Source organism: Trachypithecus francoisi, unplaced genomic scaffold (assembly GCF_009764315.1).
Source record: "Trachypithecus francoisi isolate TF-2019V2 unplaced genomic scaffold, Tfra_2.0 Lachesis_group9, whole genome shotgun sequence".
NCBI lineage: Eukaryota > Metazoa > Chordata > Mammalia > Primates > Cercopithecidae > Trachypithecus > Trachypithecus francoisi.
The window spans coordinates 33,675,206-33,697,644 of NW_022681474.1; the positions used below are offsets into that span (position 1 = coordinate 33,675,206).

The window sequence follows — 22,439 nt, forward strand, 5'->3', positions numbered from 1 at the left end:
CGGGTCTCTGTGAGGAGGACATGGGATCATGCATGGAAGTTTCTTAGCCCCTGCGAGGGCTCAGCACCCACCCCTCCCCCAGCACTTGCCCTTGCACTGAACAGGCTATAGTAACAGGTCATGATAATAAACCGCAATCACAGGTATCCATTTCACTGATTTGTTTGTGTGTGGTCAGTCTCCCACTCTGGGGCGTGGGATCGTGATCTGCTTTCTGCTCTGCTGTCTCCCGAGAGATGAGGCTGTGGTGCCTGAGACATAAGGGGTGCTCACTAAGCAGGTGCCAACCCAGGGAACGGAAGTGGCCTGGCACTGTGGCTCCTGCGCTGTCTGGGTCCCCAGGACTCAGTGGGCTCACTGGATCCCATGTGTGAGCCCCAGAGGGCCAGGCTCAGTGTGTTGGACTCCTTATAGGCTGTGGCCAAACCTTTGTCCCTCTCTGGCCTCTACCTTTTCCTCTCCAGAAGGGGCATCTAAGGCTTTCCAGGTGTAATGGCTCAGGGAGTGGCTGTGCCAGATGTACGGGTGCCCTTTAATGCCACCTGTCACCTTGCTGGTGGCTGCACTGTCCCTTCCTCTCGCTGCTCCTGTGTCTTCTCCTCCATCTGCCAAAGTCAGCATGCCAGGGCTGCCCCCAGTCCCAATATCCAGTGGAAACACCTAGAGAAATCGCACAAATAGAAAATATCCACATCAAGCTTGAGAAGCTAAGCCTGTGCTTGAGGCAGTTCTTGGAGCAGCTTCTAGCAGAAGCCCACACTGATACCATCAGCAAGGAGCTGCCGGGGGCTCGGCCTCCTGAAGGGGGATTTTATGACTGGCCTTAGCTGCCCTCCTGAGTCTGACAAGGGCTCCACTGGGGACCCTCTAGGCAAGTCGGTGGAGGGCCCCTCAGCATCATCTGGGCCTTACTGGCAGCAAAAGTGGGTCTCAGAAACCAACTCCCATGAGAGGAGCCACCTAGACAGAGAGTGGGCAGTGAGAGCAGGACACAGGTTCCACCACAGAGCAGCAGAGACACCCAGAGGCTCCTGGCCCATGGTGCCTGGGGGATCAGAAGGACTCATACCCGGAAGGGGAATGGGCCTGTGGAGAATGTTACCTTGGCCAGGACCCGGCTGGCACCACACACTCCAATATCCCTGCCTTGGCTCTGTGAGGAAGGCTCTGCCAGGGTTTGAGGGGCCTGCGTGGGAGCCAGGGCAACCCATGCATCCAAGGGCCTATGGAAATAACTCTCCATTAGAGGAGCCACCAGGAGGAAAACTGGGCCCATGGGAGAGGGGGCAGTTACAGGGAAAGGAGAACAAGAGGGTGAGGATTGCGTCTTACGATCACTGTAGCTCCTGCACCTCCCAAGACACGTAGTAGGTGCTCAATAAATCTTTGTTGACTGGACACACAACTCGGAGTGTAACCTTCCTCAACTGAACATTATATTGGCAAAGACAGAATATGTGTACTTCAGGCTCTATGTAAGGTACAAGAGAGTACTTCTATTAGATAAGGACAATCCATGATAGGAGACAGTGATAAAAAATACAGTAACTGACTTCAATTTGCATTGAACGCAACAAATAGCAGACCTGAACATGTAAAAATCAAATGCAAGATATCAAAGGGCCAGATGGAGAAATGTGCAAAGGATGCAAAGGAAAAGGTTATGGACAGAGCATCACTGAGAACACACAAGGACAAGGGTCACAGAAGTCTCACCCGAGTGCCTGCCTTACCCTCCCTCTACCAACACCCCCGCCACCCCAGAATAAAGGAAACAGAGGAATAAATAGAAGTTGTTAAAGAAGTAAACTCTTGATTTTTTTTCCTTTTTTTGAGACAGAATCTCGCTCTGTCACTCAGGCTGGAGTGCAGTGATGTGATCTCGGCTCACTGCAATCTCCACCTTGTGGGTTCAAGCGATTCTCCTGCCTCAGCCTCTCCAGTAGCTAGGACTACAGGCACGCGCCACCACGCCCAGCTAATTTTTGTATTTTTAGTAGAGATGAGGTTTCACCATATTGGCCAGGCTGGTCTCGAACTCCTGACCTGTGATTCACCGGTCTTGGCCTCCCAAAGCGCTGGGATTACAGGCGTGAGCCACCACGCCCAGCCATAAACTCTTGATTTTAAAAAGTTAAAGAACTCGTAAAATTAGCAATGTGCAGCTCCTGTGGGGCAGTCCTTCCCAATGTCTTCAATGCTTATAGAGAAACATAATATCTATGAGTTCCCTGGGTAAAGGGAGGAGGCACCCAGGCCCTGGGCTTGGGGGATTAGAAACTCAACTACCTGTGGCCCACTCACTGCCCGCAGATGAGCCCTAGAGACACTCACATAGGTGCTCTAGGAGACTGTCACGAGGGTGCCTGTTGCAGCGCTGTTTGTAATAGTGAAAAATGAGAGGACTGTGGTATGTTCCCATGTGGAATATTATACAGCACTTTAAATGAAGGAACTAAAATTCCATGTATCCATGCTCAAGAACACAATGCTGAGGAGATAAGCTAGTTGCATAATGATACATAGGGCTGGGCGCTATGGCCCATGCCTGTAATCCCAGCACTTTGGGAGGCTGAGGCAGGTGGATTGCTTGAGCCCAGGAGCTTAAGCCCAGTCTGGGCAATGGGAGACCCTGTTTCTACAAATAATAATAATAAAAAAACTAGCTGGCCATGGTGGGGTGCGACTTTAGTCCCATGTACTTGGGAGGTTGAGGTGGGAGGATCTCCTGAGTCCAGGAAGTCAAGGCTGCAGTGAGCTGTGATTGCACTATCGTACTCCAGCCTAGGTGACAGGGAGACCCTGTCTCAAAAAAAAAAAAAAAGTATATATATATATATATATATATATATATATATAGCTTATGGATGTCTGTAAGGAGAAAAGTAAAAAAAAACTGAAAAGAGATATATCAAATTCATGAGATTCTGTAAGGGGAAAAGGAAATGCGCCTGTGGATCAAATGATATTCAACTTTGTAGGTACAGCTTTATTTATTTTCTTTAAAAATCAGAAGCAAAAATGTTCAAACGTGAATATTTGCTCATTAGGGATATCCATAGATGGAAATGTATGTTATTCTCAGTAGCTTTCTCTACTTTTTGATGATTTTTTAAAAATTGTGCTAAATATATTAATACATAACATAAAATTTACCATTGTAACCATTTTTTTTTTTTTCTTTTTGAGAGTTTTGCTCTGGTTGCCCAGGCTAGAGTGCAATGGCGCAATCTCGGCTCACCGCAACCTCTTCCTCCTGGGTTCAAGTGGTTCTCCTGCCTCAGCCTCCCAAGTAGCTGGGATTACAGGTGTGCGCCACCACACCCAGCTAATTTTGTATTTTTAGTAGAGATGGGGTTTCTCCTTGTTGGTCAGGCTGGTCTTGAAGTCCTGACCTCAGGTGATCTGCCCGCTTTGGCCTCCCAAAGTGCTGGGATTATACGCATAAGCCACTGCACCCAGCCCCATTTTAACCATTTTTAAGTGTATAATCCAGTGCCATTTAATGTATTCACCGTGTAGTGCAACCATTGCCCCTATACATTTCCATAATGTTGTCTTCATCATAAACAGAAGCTCTGCACCCGTTAAGCCATACATCCCCACTTCCCTCTCCCTCAGTCCTTGTAATCTCTATTCTATTTTCTGTCTCTATGAATTTGCCTCTTCTAGGCTCCACACAAGAATGGAATCATATGATATTTGACCTTTTATGCCTGGCTTATTTCACTTAGCATAATGTTTTCAAGATTCACCCATGTTATAGCATGTGTCAGAATTTCATTACTTTTTATGGCTGAAGAATATTTCTGGCTGGGTTGGTGGCTCACACCTGTAATCTCAGCACTTTCAGAGGTAGAAGCAGGTCGCTTGAGCCCAGGAGTTTGAGACTGGCCTGGGCAACATAGGGAGACCCCATCTCTACAAAAAATACAAAAATTAGCCAGGCATGGTGGCACACGCCTGTAGTCCTAGCTACTCGGGAGGCTGAGGTGGGAGGATCACTTGAACCAGGGAGGTGGAGGTTGTAGTGAGCTGAGATTGCACCATTGCACTCCTGCCTGGGCAATAGAGCAAGACCTTGTCTCAAAAAAAGAAAAGAAAAAAAATCCATTGTATGCATATACCACATTATGTTTATCCATTTATCTATTGATGAACATTTGGGTTATTTCTACATTTTGGCCATTATGAACAATGCTGCCATGTATGTTGATTTACAAATACCTGTTTGAGTTTCTGCTTTGGATTCTTTTTGGGAGTATATATCTAGAAGTGGAGTTGCTGGTCATATGGTAATTCTATCTTTAGTTTTTTGAAGAACTGCTGAGCTGTTTTCCACAGTGGTTGCACTGTTTTACATTTGTACCCACAATGCCTAAGAATTGCAGTTTCTCCACACCCTTGCCAACACCTGTTATTTTCCTTTTTTTTTTTTTTTTTGGAGAATAGCTGTGATAGGTAATTTCATGTGTCAACCTGACTGGACTGAAGGCTGCCCAGATAGCTGATAAAACATTATTTCTGAGCGTGTCTGTGAGTTTGTTTGCAGAAGAGATTAGCATTTGAATCAGTAGACTGAGTAAAGATCTCCTTCCTCAGTGTGGGCAGGCATCATCCAATTCTTTGAGTGCCTGAATAAAACAAAAAGGCAGAGGAGGCCAGGTGTGGTGGCTCACGCCTGTAATCCCAGCACTTTGGGAGGCTGAGGTGGGCGGATCATGTGAGGTCAGGAGCTGAAGACCAACCTGGCTAACATGGCAAAACCCTGTCTCTACTAAAAATACAAAAATTAGCCAGGCGTGGTGGTACACACCTGTAGTCCCAGCACTTTGGGAAGCTGAGGCGGGTGGATCGCTTGAGGTCAGGAGTTTGAGACCAGCCTGGCCAACATGGCCAGAAACCCTGTCTCTACTAAAAATACAATAGTGGTTGCAGTGAGCCAAGATCACACCACTGCACTCCGGCCTGGGCAACAGAGCAAGACTTTGTGTCAAAATAAATAAATAAATAAATAAATAAATAAATAAATAAATGAAGCAGAGGAAGGGCAAATTCGTTTTCCCTGCTTGAGCTGAGACATCATCTTTTTCTGCACCTGGACATTGGTTCTCCTAGTTCTTGGCCTTTAAGACTTAGAGCAGGACTTACAACATTAGCTCCCTGCTTCTCAGGCCTTCAGACTCAGACTGAATTACATCACCAGCTTTCTAGTTCTTCAGCTTGCAGATGGCAGAATGGGGACTTCTTGGCCTCCATAATGACATGAACCAATTCCTGGAATAGATCTCCTTTAATGTATATCTTTCTATATGTTATTGGTTCTGTTTCTCTAGAGAACCCTGATACAACAGCCAGCCTAATGGGTGTGAAGTGGTATCTCCTAGTTTTGATGTGCATTTCTCTAATGACTTCATGATGTTGAGCATCTTTTCATGTGCTTATTGGCCATTTGTATATCTTCTTTGAAGAAAAGCTAATTTGGGGCCAGTCATGGTGGTTCACACCTATAATCCCAGCACTTTGAGAGGCTGAGGTGAGCAAATAGTTTGAACCTAGGAGTTTGAAATCAGCTGGACAAATGGCAAAACCCTGTCTCTACTAAAAATACAAAAAAAATTAGCTGGGTGTGGTGGCAATGCCTGCCATCCTGGCTACTGGGAGGCTGAGGTAGGAGGATCACTTGAGCCTGGGGAGGTCGAGGCTGCAGTGAGCAGGGAGTGCAGTGGCATGATCCCATAACTGCACTCCAGCTGGGGCAACAGAGCAAGACCCTGTCTTAAAAAAAAAAAAGTCAATTTAAGTCTTTTGTCCATTTTTGAACCAGATTGCTTTTTTTTTTTTTTTAATTGTAGGAGTGCTTTATATATTCTAGATATCAGTCACTTATCAGATATATCAGGAGTCTCCAACCCCCAGACTACAGACAGGTACGGGTATGTGGCCTATTAGGAACCAGGCCGCACAGCAGGAGGTGAGCAGCGGGTGAGCGAGCATTTCCCACCTGAGCTCTGCCTCCTGTCAGATCAGTGGTGGCATTTGATTCTCATAGGAATGCAAACCCTATTGTGAGCTGTGCATTCAAGAGATCTAGGTTGCATGCTCCTTATGAGACTCTAATGCCTGTTTCATCCCGAAACCATCACCCTCCACCCCGCCCCCATTCATGGAAAAATTATCTTCCATGAAACTGGTCCCTGGTGCCGTAAAGGGTGGGGACCGCTGAGATATATGATTGGCAAATATTTTCTCCCATTCTGCAGGTTGTCTTTTCATTTGCTTGATAGTGTCATTTGATACACAAAAGTTTTAAATTTTGATGAAGTCCAATTTATCTTTTTTTTTTTGTCACCTGTGCTTTTGATGTCATATCTCAGAAACCATCACCAAATCCAATGTCAGGAAGCTTTTCTCCTGTGTTTTCTTCTAAGAGTTTTATAGTTTTAGCTCTTATATTTAGGTCTTTGATCGATTTTGAGTTTTGTGTATATCCAATTTTTGTATATGGGGTAAGGCAATGGTTCTTTGCATGTGGATATCCAGTTTTCTCACCATTTATTTAAAAGACTGTCCTTTTTCTGTTGAATGGTCTTGGCACCATTTTGTTTTGTTTGTTACTTGCCTTTCCCTTTTAATCCTTTTTCTGCTCCAACTCTCAAAAAATTGCCCCAGAAAACCCAGTAATTAAACAAAAGGGAACTCAAAGAGCCAAAGCAAGCCAGCCCAAGAGTAGCAGGCTCCCTCCCACAGGGAGCAAAGTCTGGATGCTGGGGTCTCCATCCCAAGCCTGGTAGTAAAAGAGGTAAAGAATAAGGTCCTTCTGGAGGCTAGCAGTAACCCAGCCCAGAGGGGCTTTCTGCAAGAGGGCACCCCTAACAGGGCCAGACTGTGTAAGAAGTGGTACTTGTTGGCCTTGTCAAGGAGCTCCTTCCCACAGGCATCTGGGAATTGGGTGTCATGTATCTGATAGGAAGCCAAGCCAAAGGCCCCAACACTGGATGAGGAACTCACCCAGTGGAAAGCTGCCTCTGGCCCAGCCATGGCTGTGGATCATCAGACGCTGGATGAACAAACATCCTTGACACCCTTTTGGAAACTCATTGTCCATAAATAAGTATTATTTCTGGGCTCTGTACTTTAGTCAGTTGGTCTGTATATCTGTCCTTAGGCCAGTACCAAATGGTTTTGATTACTGTAGCTTTGTAGTAAGTTTTGAAATTAGGAAGTGTGAGCCCTCCAACTTTATTCCTCTTTGCCCGGATTGGATTTGGCTATTTGGGGTCCTTTTTCTATACTTTTAGACTTGTCAAAAGAAGGGGGATGGGGTGAATGTGTAGACTCAGGATTCACTCTGTATTCAGCAAAAATTTAAAGAAGGAAATCTACAGCTAGCTATATATTGATAAATATTTTAACATAAACATCTCTGCTTTATGACGTTTCAGAGATAAAGAATTATCTCAGAATATAAGCAGAAAATAAAGGTTACACACAAATTAACGAAATCAGTGTGGCCTTCAGTCCTGATGGTTCAGTATTAGGAGATTTAGTTGTAGTGTGTCCATAGATCAAATCCGGCTGGGCACGGTGGCTCACACCTGTAATCGCAACACTTTGTGAGGTCGAGGCAGGGGGATCACCGGAGGCCAGTAATTCAAGACCAGCCTGGCTAACATGGTGAAATCCTGTCTCTACTAACAATACAAAAATTACCTGGGCGTGGTGACGTGCTTGAAATCCCAGCTACTCAGGAGGCTAAGGAATGAGAATCGCTTGAACCCAGGAGGTGGAGGTTGCAGTGAGCTGAGATTGCACCATTGCACCGCAACCTGGGTGACAGAGTGAGACTCTGTCTAAAAAAAAAAAAGAAAAGAAAAGAGAAAAAAATTAAATGCAATACCCATTTCTAGGAAAACTCCTTCTTCGTGAAGAACACAAAACACCCATAAGTCTATATGTGTCAAACTGTGCCACAGTTAAGTAAGCACAATAACATATTTTAAAGCTACAAACAGAACTTACAAAGTAGAAAAAAAAAAAAGGAAAACTACAATCATAGCGGGTAATGTAAACATAAATTTCAGAATTTGACAATTCAGTAGACCAAAAAAAAAAAAAAAAAAAAAAAACACAAGGAAATTGGGGGTTGAATAATTACAATAACAAGATTATATATATACATTTTTTGTGTGTGTGCAATGATGCAATCTTGACTCACAGCAACCTCCGCCTCCTGGGTTCAAGTTATTCTCCTGCTTCAGCCTCCCAAGTAGCTGGGATTACAGTTGCCTGCCACCACGCCCCACTAATTTTTGTGTTTTTAGCAGAGACAGGGTTTCACCATGTTGTCCAGGCTGGTCTCAAACTCCTAACCTCAGGCGACCCACCTGCCTCAGCCTCCCAAAGTGCTGGGATTACAGGCGTGAGCCACCGCGCCCGGCCTATATGCATCTTTTTAAAAAAGGGGCAAGTCTAGCTCTGTTGCCCAGGCTGATCATGAAGTCCTGGCCTCAAGTGATCGTCCTACCTCAGCCTCCCAAAGTGCTGGGATTATAGGCGTGAATAAACACTATTAAATAACCTCTGAATTTTTAGAGTTCATAAAATGTGAAATTTAAAATTATCAAAAGGAGAGCAAATTATATAAAACTTACAGGATGCATTTAAAACTCTTCACAAGAGAAATATATAGATATAAAGATTTTTATTCTTTAGAATAAAAGACTTAAACCAGACTCGTGCCTGTAATCCCAGTACTTTGGTGCAACTGAGGTGAGAGATTGCTTGAGCTCAGGAGGTCAAGATCAGCCTTGGCAACATAGCAAGACCCTCATCTCTTAAAAAAAAGTAAAAAAGAAGAATACTTTAAACCAAGTTAATTAAGTATTCAACCTGGCCAGGCACAGTGGCTCACGCCTGTAATCCCAGTACTTTGGGAGGCCGAGGCCAGTGGATCACCTGAGGCCAGGAGTTCGAGACCAGCCTGGCCAACATGGTGAAACCCCGTCTCTACTAAAAATACAAAAATTAGCCAGGCATGGTGGCAGGCCCCTGTAATCCCAGCTACGCATAAGGCTGAGACAGGAGACTAACTTGAACCTGGGAGGCAGAGGCTGCAGTGAGCTGAGATGGCACCACTGCACTCCATCCTGGGCAACAGAGCAAGACTCTGTCTCAAAAAAAAAAAAAAAGTATTCAACCTAAGATAAAGATATACAGATGATTAACACTGATGAACAATATTAAGCTCCTATCTGATGTATCTGAAGAAAAGAATAATAACAAAAGGAATAAAATAGACAAGACAATTAAGGAATATCTAAAAGATAAACATTGAAATAAATAAGTAAAAAGAAAAATTGTTGAAAAAATTTAATAAAGCCAAACGGTATCTTCTATAAAAGATAAAGCATTTGCCCCAGACAAGCCTGGATAAGATTGAAAGAGTAGAAAAGAAGCTAAAATATACAATATTAGGAAGAAGAGATATGATATAACCACAGACATTGAAGAGATGAAAAGAATTATAGGTGAGTATAATGTGCAATTCTATGACAGTAGATTTGAAAAAACTAGAGAAGTGAATCATTTTCTAGAAGACTGTGTTACCAAAACTAATTTTAAAAACCTCAAATAGGTCTATAACCATATGCAAGATTAAAAATCTATGACTTTGTACAATTCAATAATAAAAAGAAAAATAACTCAATTAAAAATTGGGCAAAGAACCTGAAAAGATATTTCCCCAAGGAAGATAAACAAATTGCCAGATTGTCAACATCATCAGAGAAATGCAAATTAAAACCACGATGAAATGCCACTTCACATCCACTAGGATGGCTAGAATGAAAAAGCCAGATAGCTGGGCACCATGGCTCATGCCTGTAATCCCAGCACTTTCGGAGGTCGAGGTGGGCAAATTGCCTGTGCCCAGGAGTTCAAGACCAGCAAGGCAATATAGTGAGACTCTGTCTCTACAAAAATAAAAATTAGCCTGGCGTAGTCGTGTGTGCCTGTAGTCCCCGCTACTCAGAAGGCTGAGATGGGAGGATTGTTGGAGCCTGGGAGGTTGAGGCTGCTGTGAGCCATGATTATATCACTGCACCATCTGGGTGACAGAGTGAGACTCTGTCTCAAAAAAGAAAAAAAACAAAAGCCAGATTATAACAAGCATTGGTGAGAATATGGAGAAATTGGAACCTTTGTATATTGCAGTTGGGAATGTAAAATAGCGCAGCCACTCTGAAAAACAGTCTGGCAGTTACTCATATGATTAAATATAGAGTTTCCATATGACACAGCAATTTTATTCCTAGGTATATGCCTAAGAGAGACAAAAACATATGTTCACAGAAAAATTTGTATACAAATGTTTATGGCAACATTATTCATGGTGGTCAAAAGCCATAAACAACCCAAATGTTCATCAATGAACAAATGGATAAATAAGTTGTGTTATGTCCATACAATGGAATGTTATTTGGCCATAAATGGTGCTGAAATTCTAATACATGCTACAGCACTGGATGAACCTTTAAAACAGGGGTGTCCAAACCTTTGGCTTCCCTAGGCCACACTGGAAAAAGAAGAATTGTCTTGGGCCACACATAAAATACACTAACATTAGTGATAGCTGATGAGCTAAAAAATTTAAGAAAGTTGGCCGGGCACGGTGGCTCACGCTTGTAATTCCAGCACTTTGGGAGGCCGAGAGAGGTGGATTGCCTGAGGTCGGGAGTTTGAGACTAGCCTAACCAACATGGAGAAACCCCATCTCTATTAAATATACAAAATTAGCTGGGTGTGGTGGTGCATGCCTCTAATCCCAGCTACTTGGGAGGCTGAGGTAGGAGAATCGCTTGAACCCAGGAGGCGGAGGTTGCAGTGAGCCGAGATCACACCGTTGGACTCTAGCCTGGGTAACAACAGTGAAACTCTGTCTCAAAAAAAAAAAAAAAATTAAAAAAAGTTTAGGAATTTGTGTTGGGCCACATTTAAAGCCATCCTGGGCCGGGCGCGGTGGCTCAAGCCTGTAATTCCAGCACTTTGGGAGGCCGAGGCGGGCGGATCACGAGGTCAGGAGATCGAGACCATCCTGGCTAACACGGTGAAACCCCGTCTCTACTAAAAAAAAAAATACAAAAAACTAGCCGGGCGAGGTGGTGGGCGCCTGTAGTCCCAGCTACTCGGGAGGCTGAGGCAGGAGAATGGCGTAAAACCCGGGAGGCGGAGCTTGCAGTGAGCTGAGATCCGGCCACTGCACTCCAGCCCGGGCGACAGAACGAGACTCCGTCTCAAAAAAAAAAAAAAAAAAAAAAAAAAAAAAAAATAAAGCCATCCTGGGCCACATGCAACCTTTTAACCATGGCTCAGCCAAGCTTGCTTTAGGACATTACGCTAAATGGAATAACCCAATTGTAAAAGACCACAGAACTATGTGTTTAGATTCATATGAAATGTGTAGCGTAAGAGTTTATGGAGACAGAAAGTAGATTCATGATTGCTTGGGACTGCATGTGGGAGTAGGAAAATTAGGGGGTGACGCTAAAGGATATGGAGCTGTTTTTTGAGGTGATGAAAATGTTGTAATTTACTTTGATGATGGTTGTATATATCTGAATATACAAAAAACCATTGTGTTGTGGGATCTTTGGGGTGTCACTTTTCTGGCTGGAAACCTGTGCGGTCAGTGGTGCCTTTGCCCAAGTTTTGCTTGGGCTCACTTGGCCTGGCACACTGCACTCACGCTATCTGCCTGGATCCCATGCCTGTCAAGGGCAAATCAGGTGTGGAGCAGCGAGGAGTATGTGAGCGAGCATGGGGTCCGGCCACTGTGCACAGGTAGACACACTGGCTGCTGCCGCAGGGCAGGCAGCTCCAGGTGCTGTCTTTCTGTAACGCTGCAGCTGGACCAGGTGCACTGCAAGCAGCTTCCCTGGCTGGCATTGGGGAATGCAGTGTCACCCGGAAGCTTGGAGACACCAGGCACTGCAGGACCCCAAAGAGAGATACCCAGCTCTGACTGGAGAACTGCCAGGTCTGGGATCTCCCAAGGGCAGCAGCTCTTCTCTCCTCTATGCCCACAACATAGTCATGGGCAAGGGGCCCAGCCTGTTGGTGTTACAGTTTCAGCCCTGTTGGCGTTACAGCTCTTTTAGCCCCACCATTCAGTGGGGCTCAAGTTCTTGTCCTATGACCAGGAAGAATGAAATATGCAGACAAGTGGAGGATGAGCAAGGTAAAGAGGAGCTTTATTGAGCAATGGAACAGCTCACAGAAGGCCCACAGAAGATAGCTACTTTCTGCAGCCGGGGTGTCCTGATGATGGTGCCCTGATGAGAGTGTTGAGCCACTAGCAGAGAGGAGACCCTGGAGTGGATCACCCCTCTCTGCAGCTGGTCGCCTGGACCATCTCATGCTCAGCTCTGGCTGAGCCTGGGGCTTTTATGGGCCTCAGAGGGGAGGAAGTACATGCTGATTGGTCCATGGGCAGTGATGGGCGGGCCTGGAAAAGGCACCAGAAGTTCCCACTCCAGTCCGTGGGACTGGCAACCCAGCCCCCAGCTTTCAGATCTTCCCTAGCCTGAAGGTGGGGCCTCACGGGGAATCCACCCCTTTCCGCCCAGGAATCTGCCTCTGTTCATAGTGCCCTGGGTCTGCCCACCTTTTCTCCAAGATTGGAGTGGGTGCCAACAGTAGGGAGAAGCCAGGCAGTGGGAGCAGGAACTTCTGAGCCTGCAAAGGAAGGGGGGCCTTCCCGGGTTCCCAAGAGTACAGTGATGCCTGAGTCTGCATCCATGGTTTGGGTGGTTGCAGTGTCACCTGGAGAGCTCCCACCCCAACTCAGAAGGGGCAGGGCTCCCACTTGTTTTTGGCTCCCACTGGCTCCATGGAGGTGCAACCCCATGGCACATCCCTGCTGCAGCCAGTGTGATGGCAGCTGGCCCGGCCATCTGAAGCGGCCACTGCCATAAATTGCACAGTACATTTTAAATAGACGAATTGTATGGCATATGAATTATATCTCAATTAAACTGTTAGAAAATCCACGACTTAGAAATGTATCAAGTCTGGATGATTTTACAGTTGACTATGGTATTAATAAGGTAATGCTAACTTCTGTAACTTCCCTCCTTATATCTCAGGGGCTTAGCACAATAGAAGTTTACCTTCTACTCACACAAAGACCAAAACAATGTTTCACATTGTTAGGTGACAATCTCCCAATCGTATTTCAAGATTTCATGTTACTTCCATCCTATGTGTCTACTTTCTTTATTGTTTTAATAAGTTTACTTTATTCCAATCATTTTTGGGGAACAGGTGGTTTTTGGTTACATGGATTAATTCTTTAGTGATTTCTGAGATGTTGGTGCACCCATCATACAAGCAGTGTACACTGTACCCAGTGTGTTGTCTTTTAAGCCTCACCACTCCCACCCTTACCCAGCAAGTCCCCAAAGTCCATTATCATTCTTATGCCTTTGCATCCTCATAGCTTAGCTCCCACTTTTAAGTGAGAACACACAACATTTCATTTTCCTTTTCTGAGTTATTTCACTTAGAATAATGGTCTCCAACTCCATCCAGGTTGCTGCAAATGCCATTATTTCATTCTTTTTTATGGAGGAGTAATATTCCATGGTGTGTGTGTGTGTGTTTATATATGTATATCACATTTTCTTTATCCACTCATTGGTTGATGGATATCTACTATCTTTAACAGGTGGTTCCAAGGTCATTGCAAAAGAAGGTGCAAGGAGGATGGAAAATTGAAGGTTCCTGTGCCCCAGGTCTGGAAAGGATCTGCTTCTGCCCTGTTCCATTAGCCAGAACTCAGTCACATGGTACCCTAACAACAAGCAAAGCTGAGAACTGTAGTCTAGTGTGGGCCCAGGAGATAGAAGAAATGCTGAGTCCTTATCAAATTTTAACAAATGGAAACTTTGTTATTCTTATTATTCCAGATGGTTGAAAAACATTGCTAGACACTTTATAAAGCAAACATGACCTTAACAAAATCTGATGAATAAGTTCCCAAAACATTATAGACCTAAAGTCCATAAAATGGCCTAAAAAATTATAGACTAATTTCACTTAAGAGTATAGATGTGAGGCCGGGCGCGGTGGCTCAAGCCTGTAATCCCAGCACTTTGGGAGGCTGAGACGGGCGGATCACAAGGTCAGGATATCGAGACCATCCTGGCTAACACGGTGAAACCCCGTCTCTACTAAAAAATACAAAAAACTAGCCGGGCGAGGTGGCGGGCGCCTGTAGTCCCAGCTACTCAGGAGACTGAGGCAGGAGAATGGAGTAAACCCGGGAGGCAGAGCTTGCAGTGAGCTGAGATCCAGCCACTGCACTCCAGCCTGGGCGACAGAGCGAGACTCCGTCTCAAAAAAAAAAAAAAAAAAAAAAGAGTATAGATGTGGCTGGGTGTGGTGGCTCACACCTGTAATCCCAGCACTTTGGGAGTTGGAAGCAGGTGGATCATTTGAGGTCAGGAGTTTGAGACCAGCCTGGCCAACACAGTGAGACCCCATCTCTACTAAAAATATGAAAATTAGCCAGGGGTGGTGGTGCGTGCATGTAATCCCAGCTATTTGGGAGGCTGAGGCTGAAAATGAAAATCTCTTGATCCTGGGAGGCAGAGGTTGCAGTGCCCAGTCTAGGCAACAGAGTGAGAGAGTGAGACTCTCTCTCTCTCTCTCTCTCTCTCTCTCTCTCTATGCAAACATTCTCAGTGCACACAGTTTAAAAGTAGGAAATCTGTCAACATAAATGAAGGATACTTTAAAACAAAGATCACATAATTCTGTCAATAAATGCTAAAAATACTACTTACAAAATTCCAAAGTTATCTCTTCTAACAACTCTAACAGAGGAATACAAAAATTATAACTAGACATGATTAAGGCTCGAATAAAAACTGCTCGAAACAGGAAAAATAAAGATGAAGTAAAGAGCTTATCTAGGTAAAAATGGGGAAAGGGAAACAGAACTAGGAATCTGAGCAAGCAAGCCACTATATTTTTAACACTATATAAACACAACAGAAGAGAATTATGTAGTCATAGAAAATATCTTAATTATTCCTTTTTCTAAAAGTTCAGGAAAACTAATTTCACATAAAAATAAACAAGAAATACTGAGGTCAAATCTTATTCAAAAGTATTATAGGCTGGGTGTGGTGGCTCATGCCTGTAATCCCAGCACTCTGAGAGGCCGAGGCGATTGGATCTCTTGAGCACAGCAGTTTGAGACTAGCCTGGGCAACATGGCAAAACTCCATCTCTACTAAAAATACAAAAACTACCTGTGCATGATGGTGGGTGCCTGTAGTCCCAGCTACTCAAGAGGCTGAGGTGGGAGGATCACCTGAGTCTGGGAGGTCAAGTCTGTGGTGAGACATGATTGTGCCACTGCACTCCAGCCTGGGTGACATGGTGAGACTGTCTCAACAAACAAACAAACAAACAACCCCAAAGTATTGTAAGAAAAAAGAGAATAAGGAGGAGAATAATATTACTACAGAAAGATATACCTGCACAAAAAGTCAATAAATGTGATATACCACATAAGCAGAATTAAAAACAAAAATCACACGATTATCTCAATAGATGCAGAAAAAGCATTCAACAAAATCCAGTGTCACTTTACAATTAAAACTCTCAGCAAAATTGGCATACAAGGGACTTACCTCAATGTAACAAAAGCCAATTATGACAAATCAAGAACTCAATCTCTTTTACAATAGCTGCAAACAAACAAACGAACAAAACAACTTAGGAATATTAACCAAGGAGGTGAAAGACCTCTACAAGGAAAACTAAAAAACACTGCTGAAAGAAATCATAGATGACACAAACAAATGGAAACACATCCCATGCTCATGGATGGGCAGAATCAATATTGTGAAAATGACCGTACTGCCAAAAGCAATCTACAAATTCAATGCAGTTCCCCTCAAAATACCACCATCATTCTTCACAGTTAGAAAAAGCAATTCTAAAATTGTTTTTAGAATTGTTTTTAGAAAGTGGAACCAAAAAAGGGCCCACATAGCCAAAGCAAGACTAAGCAAAAAGCGCATATCTGGAGGCATCACACTACCTGATTTCAAACTATACTGTAAGGCTGTAGTCACCAAAACAGCATGGTGCTTGTATAAAAATAGGCACATACACCAATGGAACAGAATAGAGAACCCAGAAATAAACCCAGTTACTTACAGCCAACTGATCTTTGACAAAGCAAACAAAAACACAAAGTAGGGAAAGGACACCCTTTTCAACGAATGGTGCTGGGATAATTGGCAAGCCACATCTAGGAGAATGAAACTGGATCCTCATCTCTCACCTTATACAAAAATCAACTCAAGATAGATTAAGGATTTGAATCTAAGACTTGAAACTATAAAAATTCTAGAGATAACCTTGGACAAACCCTTATAGATACTGCCTTAGGCAAGGATTTCATGACCAAGAACCTAAAAGCAAATGCAAAACCAAAGATAAATAGCTGGGACTTAATTAAACTAAAGAGCTTTCGCACAGCAAAGGAACAGGCAGCAGAGTAAACAGACAACCCACAGAGTGGGAGAAAATCTTCATAATCTACACATCTGACAAAGGACTAATATCCAGTATCTACAATGAACTCAAACAAAGCATCAAGAATAAAACAAACAATCCCATCAAAAAGTGGCCTAACGACATGAATAAATTCTCAAAAGAAGGTATACAAATGCCCAACAAACATATGAAGAAGTGCTCAACATCACCAACAATCAGGGAAATGCAAATCAAATTGCAATGTGATACCACCTTAGTCCTGCAAGAATGGCCATAATCAAAAAATCAAAAAGGCAGTAGATGCTGGTGTGGATGTGGTGATCAGGGAACACTTCTCCACTGCTGGTGGGAATGTAAACTAGTACAACCACTATGGAAAACAGTGTGGAGAGTCCTTAAAGAACTAAAAGTAGAACTACCATTTGATCCAGCAATCCCACTACTGGGTATCTATGCAGAGGAAAAGTAGTCATTGTACGAAAAAGATACTTGCTGATGCATGTTTATAGCAACACAATTTGCAATTGCAATTGTGAATCATGGAACCAACTCAAATGCCCATCAATCAATGAGTGGATAAAGAAACTGTGACATATAAATATATCCTATATATATACAATGCCTAAGCCATCATATATATGTGATATATATATAGGATATATATATAGGATATATACGTGATATATATAGGATATATATGTGTGATATATATATGATGGAATACTACTCAGCCATAAAAAGGAATGAGTTAATGGCATTCACAGCAACCTGGATGAGATAGGAGAATATTATTCTAAGAGAAGTAACTCAGGAATGGAAACCCAAATGTCGTTTGTTCTCACTGACATGTGGGAGCCAAGCTATGAGGACGCAAAGGCATAAGAATGATACAATGGACTTTGGTGGCTTGCGGGGAAGGGAGGGAGTGGGCAAGGGATAAAAGATTACAAGTAGGGTGCAGTGTATACTGCTGGGGTGATGGGTGCACCAAAATCTCACAAATCACCACTAAAGAACTTACTCATGTAACCAAACACCATCCATACCCCAATAACCTATGGAAAAATAAAAAATATAGAAAAAAGAAAATCAAACCGAAGAAGGGGGTCATGGGAACTCCAATTTATAGCCAACTGGTCAGAAGCACAGGTAAAACAACCTAAGGCTTATGATTGGCATCAAAAGTGGGGAGCAGTCTTTGCATACCGAGTGCTCAACCTGTGTTATCTGATGCTGTATCAAGGTAGACAGTGTCAGAATTGAATTAGTGGACACCCAGATGGCGTCTGCTGCAGAATTGATTGCTTTTTTGGTGTTCTGGGAAAACCCACAGACATTTGGTCATAGATGTATGCTGTATTAAATGTGGCATGACAGCAGAGGAAAAACAGTTTGTGTTTTCCACACAATAGGAAAATTACTAGGCTTTGAAGAAAAAGAAAAAGTCTCTGGTCATCTAGGCAAAAAACCCCTTAAGTTAGAAGGGAAAGAAAATTGGATTATTATCATACTTTTAGGCAGTAATACTTCATGCCAGAAGAAAATGGAGTAACATATTTAAGATCTTCAGTGGGCCGGGACGCGGTGGCTCAAGCCTGTAATCCCAGCACTTTGGGAGGCCGAGACGGGTGGATCACGAGGTCAGGAGATCCAGACCATCCTGGCTAACACGGTGAAACCCCGTCTCTACTAAAAAGTACAAAAACTAGCCGGGCGAGGTGACGGGCGCCTATAGTCCCAGCTACTCGGGAGGCTGAGGCAGAAGAATGGCGTAAAACCGGGAGGCGGAGCTTGCAGTGAGCTGAGATCCGGCCACTGCACTCCAGCCTGGGCGACAGAGCGAGACTCCGTCTCAAAAAAAAAAAAAAAAAAAAAAAAAAAAAATATATATATATTCAGTGAAAGAAAGTGTAAAGCAGGGATTTTATATCCAGCAAAGCTGACTTTTAAGTACAAAAGCAGAGACAAACTGTTACCAACATGTGCGAACTCAGGGAATGTTGTTTCCATTGCCCCTTCCTGTAGAATCTACTAGAGGAGCTTCAGACAACCAGAAAGAGTAGTGAGACACCAGCGTAAAGACTGATGGTGAATGTTAACATATAAATACTTGTAGAATGTAATGGTTATATGATCTGATTGTGTAATTATGGTACAATCCCCCAAAATAATGGGGGCACAAGGAGAAGGAAACAGCTTATCAAAAATATTTTAAAACATTTTCAGGAATCATATTGGTGGTGATAGTATTAGTATGACTACTCTGATACTGCTGTGTGTACAATGTGGAATAAAGCAAATGAGTGTTTATGAGATTTCTAGTCAGTTGATCCTCTGTGTATTGATAACCAGAACTCTTGGCATGGAAGAAAGAAGATACAGATCTAATATAGTAGAGGTTAAATAAAAACTCTATAATATAATATTGGGCCAGGTGTAAAATATGGGCTCATGCCTATAATCCCTGCACTTTGGGAGGCTGAGGTGGGAGGATTGTCTGAGGCCAGGAGTTTGAGACCAGCCTGGGCAACATAGTGAGCCCCTGTATCTAAAAAAAAAAAAAAAATAGCAGGGTATGGTGGTGCACACCTGTGGTCCTAGCTGCTTGGGAGGCTGAGTGTTGGAGGATTGCTTGGGTTCAGGAGTTCGAGGCTGCAGTGAGCTGTGTTCATGCCAGTGCACTCCAGGCTGGGTGACAGGGTGAGATTCTGTCTCAGAAAACAAACAACAAAACCCCAAATTCTAATATTGAATTTGAGTTGGAAAACCCCAGTATGAACTGTTGAGGTATTTTATCTTAAAATATTTATGTATTTTTTTTCTATTTTCTAGTTCTGTTGACCAAAAACATCTGGGCATAATGACAACCCAAATGCAATGAGCGTTCCTATGACCCAGATTATAGCACTGAAATACCCTTTCCTATGAAAAATAAACCAGGATTTTAGAGAGATATTGTGAGATGAATCTGGAATATCTTGTCATACCAGCTAGAGAGGAACTTCTTAAGCCACAAAGGTTGTGTCAAAAGGACCCAGGAGTCAACTTGAAGAGGCTCCCAGTAGCCAAAATGGGACAATGTGAGCTTCAGTGTGGAAAATAATTATAATGGACTGAAATCTATCAAATGCTTAACCCATGAGTTCATAATTATACTAAAAAAATAAAACCCACAAACCAATTTGTCTTTTTTGGAGGGTGACAGAGAAGAAATGCATTGTCTTAGATCCTGGTAATTAAAGGGAAAGAATCAAGCATTTATGCCATTTCTATTATATGAATGGTACCATGGAGTAACCAAATAATAAACACCTTATAAAATTATTCTAGCTAAGAAATAGAATATCTGGTGTGATTTGAAGATCTTCACCTCCAGGGTCTAGGGCCAGCTTTCTGCCCCTGGCACCCACACCCAATTCCCAGAGGCTATGGTTCCATTTATTTCTATGTATCCTGGCCCTCACTCTCGTCTGATACATGCTCTTACATTCAGGAGATGCTCATAAATCCTCCCTAGAGTGATGTGAACCCAGTCCAGAGTGAGGCTTGGTGGATGTATGGCTTTGCGGGATAGAGAGCCTGCTCGCTGTCCATCCTTCATCTCAAAGAAGAGCTGCAGAGATTTTTCTCCCAACTCTTCCCCACTGTCAGGGGTTGTGGGGGCAAATCCTGTGCCTGTTCCTAAAACCCAGATCCAAAGGAGTTCAGAAATGGCAGGGATGGGGCATCTTCAAACTTGAACCTACTTAGTAGGAGGGAAGGCCAGAGGTCACTTAGTTCATCCCACTGCCACCAATTCATGTACAGGATTGAGGAAGCCACTTTTTTGGGAATAAAAATGTTTGATATCCTGTCATCAAGCACTGGGCCAAGGGGACTCAGTGAACAGGTTCTATTTGACATTTGACTGTAACCTATCACTTCCTGACTCCAGCCCCAGATCAATTGCTACCTCAATTATAAAAATTCTTGTCCCTGACTGCAGAAGAGTGAATTAGAGCATGTGAATGACTCCATGGGAGCCATCTCAAGGTTCTGATCCAGCATCTGACCAGCATTATATTGTCATGTAAGAGTCACGCATGCTCATTGACCATTCCCTCAGATAGTATTTTTTGGCCATCTACCAGGTACCAGACACTATGCTAGGCATTGAGATACAGACGGATGAAGAAATGGTGCCTGTCCCCAAGGATTTCATAGCCTACTGGGGTAAAGAGATGGTACAGTAGGTGCATTCGTCAGCTAGGGCTGCCATTTCAAAATATCAGATTGGGGTCTTAAACAACAAACATTTATTTTCTCCTAGTTTTGGAGACTGGAAGTCTAAGATCAAGGTGCTGGCGGGTTGGTTTCTCCTGAGGTCTCTCTCCTTGACTTGCAAACAGCCACCATCTTGCTGTGTCCTTTTCTCTGTACACACCCATTCCTGGTGTCTCTCTCTTCTTACAAGAACACCAGTCCTGGCTGGGTGTGGTGGCTTGTGCCTGTAATCTAAACACATTGAGAGGATGAGGTGGGTGGATGACTTGAGGTCAGGAGTTTGAGACCAGCCTGACCAACATGGTGAAACTCCATCGCTACTAAAAATACAAAATTAGCCAGGCGTGGTGGCAACACCTGTGATCCCAGCTACTTGGGAGGCTGAGGCACGAGAATCACTTGAATCCAGGAAGCAGAAGTTACAGTGAGCCAAGATCGTGCCACTGCACTCCAGCCTTGGCAAGAAGAGTGAAACTACATCTTGGGGAAAATAACAAAACAAAACAAAACAAAACACCAGTCCTATTTGATTAGGGCCCCACCCTTATGACCTCATTTAACCCTAATTACTCCTTAAAGGCCCTGTCTCCAAATACAGTCACATTAGGGATTCGGGTTTCAACATATCAATTTGTTGCGTTGGGGAGTGGTAGTTGGGAACTCAATCCTTAACAGTGGGTTTTAAGAATTATAATAAAGGCAGGACCAGGCTGTAGGGCAAGAGCACCAACAGAGACTCAGATAACACATGCCTAAATAGTTAGGGGTTATAAATCAAGCTATCAAACTTGCAATATTCTCCTACCTACTCAAAGATGCCTTCATAAAGACCTGTGACTGGCTCCAGGCCCCAGTTCCCAGCCCAAGGCCACCTCACTTCTTTTTCCACTTCTAGTTCCTCTCCATTGAGGAGCCCTGAATGCATGTATGTGGAGGCCCCAGCTTGCATGTCCAGTCTGTTTTCACCTTCACCAAAGAACTGTCCCTCAAGCCTGGGGGAGTACACATTGGTCAAGCAGTCTGTCTTCTGAAGAATGGACCCAGGGAAGAGATCCACAGAGGCTCTGGAAATGGGCAGGGAATTCTGGGACCATGGGTACCCAAGTGTGTCATGTAGAGAAGAGACAGACTCCCAGTGGGCACGTCCCTTAGGTCCAGGGCTTCTTGCCCTGAAGGGAGATGTTCAGCCAGAAGAAGACATGGGGAAGGGGCTCTGTTACCAACAAGGGCTGTCCTGAAAAAAGGCATGGATGTACTGTAGTGGGGCAGAGAGGGCACTACAGAGTGGGGCAGTGTTGCAAACACTGAAGGTGTGAGAAGCAGCACAGTACATTCAGGACTCTGCAGCAACCATGACATAGGTGTAAGAAGAGAGCATGGGATGAGCTGGAGCCCTGGGTGGGGCTAAGTCACGCCATGGAGCTTGGACATGAGAAGAATGGGAGCTGCCAATGAGTGTTGGAGCAGGAGAGAGACTTGGTCAGGCCTGTGTTGTCCATCCCTCTGCTAGCTGTCAGGAGATAGATAGAGAAGAGCAAGGCAGGAGGCGGAGGGACGAGTGGGAGTGTATTCCCATGCTAGGGCTGCTGTAACAAAGCACA

General features: G+C 43.8%; 1 protein-coding gene and 1 pseudogene across 1 annotated transcript in view; one reads left to right on the forward strand and one right to left on the reverse strand.

Moving 5' to 3' along the window:
* Positions 1 to 14,168, forward strand: part of TSPAN15 (tetraspanin 15) — a 78,809-nt gene extending 64,641 nt beyond the window's left edge. The window contains exon 7 of the mRNA XM_033209942.1: positions 13,727 to 14,168. Coding sequence (XP_033065833.1) covers positions 13,727 to 13,829 — 103 coding nt within the window. The 3' untranslated portion in view covers positions 13,830 to 14,168. The remainder of the gene's footprint in view (positions 1 to 13,726) is intronic.
* On the reverse strand, positions 6,619 to 7,041 carry LOC117082856 (annotated as a pseudogene).
* Positions 14,169 to 22,439: the final 8,271 nt, after the last annotated feature.